The 6,122-nt window shown below is 33.4% G+C and overlaps 1 protein-coding gene across 1 annotated transcript; it reads right to left on the reverse strand.

Annotated features, from left to right (window-relative positions):
• Positions 1 to 2,465: 2,465 nt before the first annotated feature.
• On the reverse strand, positions 2,466 to 4,041 carry LOC128162148 (fibroblast growth factor receptor 1-like). Its single transcript, XM_052825338.1, has 3 exons — positions 3,671 to 4,041; positions 3,404 to 3,543; positions 2,466 to 2,711 (listed from the first exon to the last, which is right to left on the reverse strand). Exons 1-3 carry the CDS (start codon positions 3,756 to 3,758, stop codon positions 2,466 to 2,468), a joined length of 474 nt encoding a protein of 157 aa, XP_052681298.1. The 5' UTR covers positions 3,759 to 4,041.
• Positions 4,042 to 6,122: the final 2,081 nt, after the last annotated feature.

Raw genomic sequence — 6,122 nt, forward strand, 5'->3', positions numbered from 1 at the left:
TACTCTAATTTTTTTTCTAATTTAGCGTAGTTTATCGAAATTGAGAGTTACTGTTAATTAAATTTTGTAAACGTTGTAAACAGTTATAAATTACTAGACTTTGACCCGTGCGTGCACGGGTTGACGTTGCATATGCTATCGGACATTTACGAAATAGAAACATCGACACACCGTATTGTTGACATTTGCATAACCTAGCTTTAAGACTACAATAATGCTATTAATTTCACTACACTCTGCTGAGTTGGAATAATCTAACTGTGTCTCAGGGAAGGCCTTCACCACAGATAATATGACTCCCATATGCCCGTAGTGTAGCAAAAAATTCACTGCAGAATCGCTCTAAAAACGGTTTTGGAGATCATAAATAAAGTTGCATTGAAAATAACAGTCAAATGGTTCATAACAAACCAATTTGAAGCTGTAAAATTAATACCTTACTTTGAAAAGTTTAATTCTATAATTGCAGTATTTAACATTTTTTCAACAACGTTTTTTACACACCAAGTTGACATTCGAAATGTACTGTGTGTTAGAGTTATCTTCCGTATTTTCTTTGGTGAACAGAAAAGAAATCCAATGAAAATTTACACGCATTTGTTTTATCGTTTCTGAGTTTATCCATGCCAAATGTGATATTGTGGAAACATAAAATAAAGAGCCTCCCTTGATGTAGCGTAAATGTAATGCGCATGCGCAAGATTGTAAAATTCAAAAAAATTCATATGATTTCCGGAATTTTTTTTTATGAATTTTCGTTGATTATTCATCAGCGAAGCTTGATTGAGAAAAAATAAAAACAAATTGGTAGTCTTCAAGAACCAATGATGTTTAAAATATATAAAACAAAAGACAGTAATCTTCCGATATATCGGTATTAAAGCTCAAATATTCGAGTCTATTATTTTAATATAGTAGTATAGATATATGATATGGGCCTGAAATTGCCCTCTAAAATGAACATCAACATTTCACTGTAATTCTTTGTTTTCTTTGTACAGATGTATGTGTGATGTTTTTAAAGAATGTTATTTTGAATCAACTGCCAACAATTTAGAAAAATGACATCGTAAAGACAACCTTTTCCCACCATTTTTGCATTTTTAGCATAAAACAGCTTGTTTTCAAGCATTTTTTTCTTTTAGAAAACATAGAGCGCATGCTTGAACAAACAAAATATTTTAATCAGAGATGTATCTAGCCAAAGCTTATAAGTGACAAAAAAAATTTCCCATTCATAAAAAGATAAGAAAAATGTCAATTTTTGACTGATTTTGACTGAATTATAAACAAAGCCTCACTTCTGACGTCATATACCGCCAGTGAGTGCAAATGAATCGAATAAATAGGTGAAAAATATATTTTACAACAACCCTTCTAAAATATAAGATAACATTTTATTGTACCCAAAACACTTTAAAAATTGGCAAATTATGGGGGGCAAATTTAACTCATATCTTAGTATTTCTTGAGACTTAAGAATTTACTTCGATATATGCTTAAAAATAACCATGTCGAGTAAGAATATATCCCTGTTTTATTCCACATTACTACTATTTGTTTAATGATGCATTTAATATAAATACCTTCTATGGAAACCTATAATAATCGGATTCTTTTATTGAAAAAATTGTACGGAAATAAATTTATTTAAACAAAAGTGTTTGTTAATATTGCTAACTTTCAAACTATATAAAAATTCGCTGTAAACAGATAACTTTGATTTGTACCTTAACTCTTCTATATTGGACTCAAAATAAGTTTGCTATATCTCTTAATTCGTTATCAGTTGCAAGCAGTAAATTAAGTGCAGGTATTTCGTGATTTATTAGCAAAATGTCAAATGTCTTCATCTATAAATTTAGATACCAGGACATAGTTTGCTGCAAGTTAAATAGAAACAATCTCTCTAAATTTCTACATATTGTGTAATAAAGTCCAATCCACACTTTACAAAAGTCGTTTCCCTTTGTGGGGTCAAAGGAAAGGTCAAAAGAGAAAAAACCAACTTTCCTCCTTTTTATGCAACCAAATGTTGGCGTCCTGTGATAAAATCTCTCTGAATAAGGTTCATTCCTTCGATCTGTAAGTTGTCCCATCTTGGGGAAATTAAAATACACAACGGAAACAGATTGCTAACTTCAAATCACATAGCATCAAACCTCTTAACTACAAAAGGATACTGTAAGAAATATAGTTATTGGTTTTTCCCCAAAGATGGCGGCCAAGAGACATAACTTTTGTAAAGTGTGGATTGGTCTAATATAGTATGTGGACAGTCTAAAAATCAAGAAATCAACAACCTTTAAAAATCAAGGCAAGTCAGGGCAATCTCAAATATTTCTATTGAATTTCATCAACAGATGAATATTCGTATTAAATAATGTCTCCCCAACTATTATTGAAAGTAGTTGATGGCATTCAAAGAATCTCAACTAATCTTAATCAAGAGGCATAAATTTGTATCACAGTAAATTATATATAACATATACAACACACATACATATCTGCAATCCGGTGGTGGTAGTGTTAAAAGTGATGATGGTAGTCAGTGATTCGGTGGTGGTTGATGAAGTGGTAGTCTGTTTGACCGTCACCCAGACGTCCACCAATTTTAACCAGATGTGGTTGCGCACCATACATATGTATATGCCAGTGTCTGCGACTGTAGCATTTTTGATTACTAGTTCTGTACCACTATATTTGATAACCTGAAGGTATAAATTAAGAAACACTTGCCGAAAGTAACATAATTTTACAATAAGATGAGCAGCATATGGTATGATTTATAGTTATAAACAAACCTTAATCTGGTCAAGTGTGGAACGAATTCATAGTTGGTAAATAACAGAGAAATATTATTAATGGATAGTGGGATATATTGGTAAATCCCTGGGAATAATAATGCGATTGGTTTGGAAAAAAGGTAGTTTGGTTTGGATGAAGGAGGGTCATTTTGGTCATCCAAGATAATTTACAGGGTCTCATTCATAAAACATGTTCCTTCTTCCTTTAATTAAAATCCGTTAAAACCAGGTAAACATTCATGTAAATGGAATAATGTGATTCTTTATGTTTAAAATAAAATACAGGGTTTTTATATAACTGATATTAACAGACACACGCGTCTTTATTACACACATTTCTCTGTTCCATAACCCTTTACTCCACCCTTTATTTCACTCTTTGTTTCAACATTCAGGATTACCTTTGCACTTTTTTTTCATTATTATCGATATTAATACATGGACTCAGCCAATATCAGCCCTGAACGCTTCGGTCCTAGGAATGATGTTGGAGTCTTAGGTTTATATGGCGTGTGTTACAGATTTTGCCATGTATTAATATCTATCTGTCTAGACTAGCATTAAATGAACATTGCATAAACTGTCAAAATAATTACGTTGGCCGAGCCCGAGTTATGTTTGATCCAACGGCTGGTGGCATTTGGGTCGTTCAGGGCGCGGCATCTGAGCACCACCCTCTCCCCCTCCATCACCGTAGCGTTCTGTAGCTTTTCTAACACCAGAGGCGAGGAGGTTCCTGCGTGTGAGAAAATCACAATGATAGATTACTATCTCTTTTGATACATCATTTAACCTCAGAGAGATAAACAGATGAATTCTCTTTCACTTGATACTCCATTTTTAAAAGGAAGTTATATACTAACCTTTGTTTTTCTTTTGGCAATCCACTGACATAAACAAACACCCACAAAGAAATAAGAGTGTATATGAAAGTTCACAAAACGACTTCATGATGATCAAAGGTCAAATGTCAAGGCCATGGTCATACAAGATTATTGATCCTCCAAAGATTGGCTTACATGCGTAGGGGTTTTGAGGAAGGGTTTATTCTAGTCTGATCATACACTCGCCTAGGGCTTTGAGTCACATATTGTGTACGCATTAATTAATTCTACAAATATGGCAGTTCCATATACTTCAGTTCACCTATTAAGGAATAAAAGAAAATGCTTTAAATTTCGTTATTTATAACTAAAGTCAAATCTGTTAAGAAAGTTCAATGTACATTCAATTGAATGTGTTGAATATGGCTGCATCTAGATATCAAAGAAGGAGAGGACCACGTTGAATGTAAATGTTAAAACTCCAAACATAAGTAAGGAACACTATGCAGTGAGCAATATTTGTTTTATTTTTTTGATAACTATTAAAGAGTTTTCTATATATGGGTATCTGTCCAAGACAAAGTAAGTGGTAGTGAACCCAACTGATGAACTGCTGAGCTCTAGTTAAATACCCCTAACAGGCTTTTCTGAATCAATGACCATTATGCGTTTAAAATTCCATTTCTCTATATGGTGAAGTGACCAGGATTTACATAACTATTTCTCCCTGTCGCTTTCTATATTTGCATCACTCATTTGCCTTTCTAATCAAACGAAGCCTTGTGACAACATATAGTGATACAACATTACACATATAAATTGAAGATGTAACTGAAGAAATTAGAAATAACAGGACTTTTTCTAGAGTAAGATCCATTCTAAATGCAGCAATTTTTGCGGCAAAAAACTGTGCAACATAAAGTAGTATTCACGCCCCTCTGACAAAATCAATGTTCCCTTAGTGGTTGGCTAATATTTACATTTTACTGTGTTTTTCTATTAACTTCTCTGATTTTTCAATAACACTTATTGCAACAACCTAATCACTGTATATGGATTAACATATTAATAACATAGGAAGTTCACATACATATTTCTTATAAGCTGCACAGCTCTTAAAAAATTATCAGGAAAAAAAACTATCTCTTACTTAAATATATCTTATCCAGTTTTGATCAAGTCTCATCCCTTGAAATCGTATATTTACACCTCATATGTGCAAATGTTTCAGTAAATACTTCCCTGTAGCTTGGAATCTTAGAAATTTTTTATAATAACTGATGTTTGCGTAAGTCCTACTTCCTTATTACCCTAAATCACTTAATATAATATTTAGCGAACTGATCATGACATTGGATGAACAAGTTCTTATGGTTTTAAAAATACTTAGGTTATTCGCTGTAAAATGCAAAAGTCAGTTATTTTGTAAAAATCTCATTACAAACTACCGTACATCCGGGTTGTTGGTTTTTTGTTGTTGCGAAAATGGGGAAATGTGTAACATTTGCGTAACACTTGCGTCTGTCATTTTTTGCGATATGAAATGTTTCTTAAGGAAATAAAACAGGATACTACAGGATATAATTTTGGCGTATTCAATAATTTGCGACATTTAAGAGATCGCAAAAAAGCGAAAGTTAGATCATCGCGAAAATTACCGAATATACGGTATTCGGTTCTAAAAATTTATTTCGAATCAAAATTGGACGTAAAGTTTCAGAATTTGGGTATTATATTCTAAATCCGGTATCTAATAAGTTGAAAAAAAATTCCAACGGAACCCCTCATCCGACCCTTACTTCCCGCCCACATCTCCGTCTCTGGATCTTTGCCTGACTTACGCCTTAGACATCTCACACAGCAGTCGTCTGGGTTTTCAAATTAGAGGTCATCACACCAAGGGTACTGGATCATGCATTCATAGTTCTGGTAGTAAAAGTTCTCTCCTAACAACACAGCTACTCCAAATGCACAGAAAAAGTTAGTACAAGGGTGGTTGTAGATAGATTCTCTCACCGAGTACCTCTTTCCTTCGTGAATGCAGTAGTTTGGCCGAGTTGTATAGGGGGATATGTGACAAAATAATAAGGTCTTCCAGTTAGCAAAGTTGTACTGGGTAGATTGGTAACATATTCAATATGATATAAAGGTTTTCGAGTTTTAACCACGGCAGAATCGCACGGCATCAAAAGACATGTTGCTGAGATTACTGACATCATACAAAGCAGGGTTTTGGGAACAATCATCTTGAGATTTTGCAGAGAAACTCCCTTAACACTTTCCAAAAAAACCAATGGTGTACGCTTTCAACATTTTAGGCCCGTTTTTATATATTATTTGAAAATTCGGACTTTATTTCTTGGTTTGATAAGAGTGCATTGTAATGTGTTTTTAATATAAAGGACTCCAGTGTTAGTCCACATGTTAAATTGATTGTGTGGTGGTGTAGGTGTAGTAAATTAGACTATTTCCTACAAAATATTCCTGGTCT

This window comes from Crassostrea angulata, chromosome 9, assembly GCF_025612915.1.
Source record: "Crassostrea angulata isolate pt1a10 chromosome 9, ASM2561291v2, whole genome shotgun sequence".
NCBI lineage: Eukaryota > Metazoa > Mollusca > Bivalvia > Ostreida > Ostreidae > Magallana > Magallana angulata.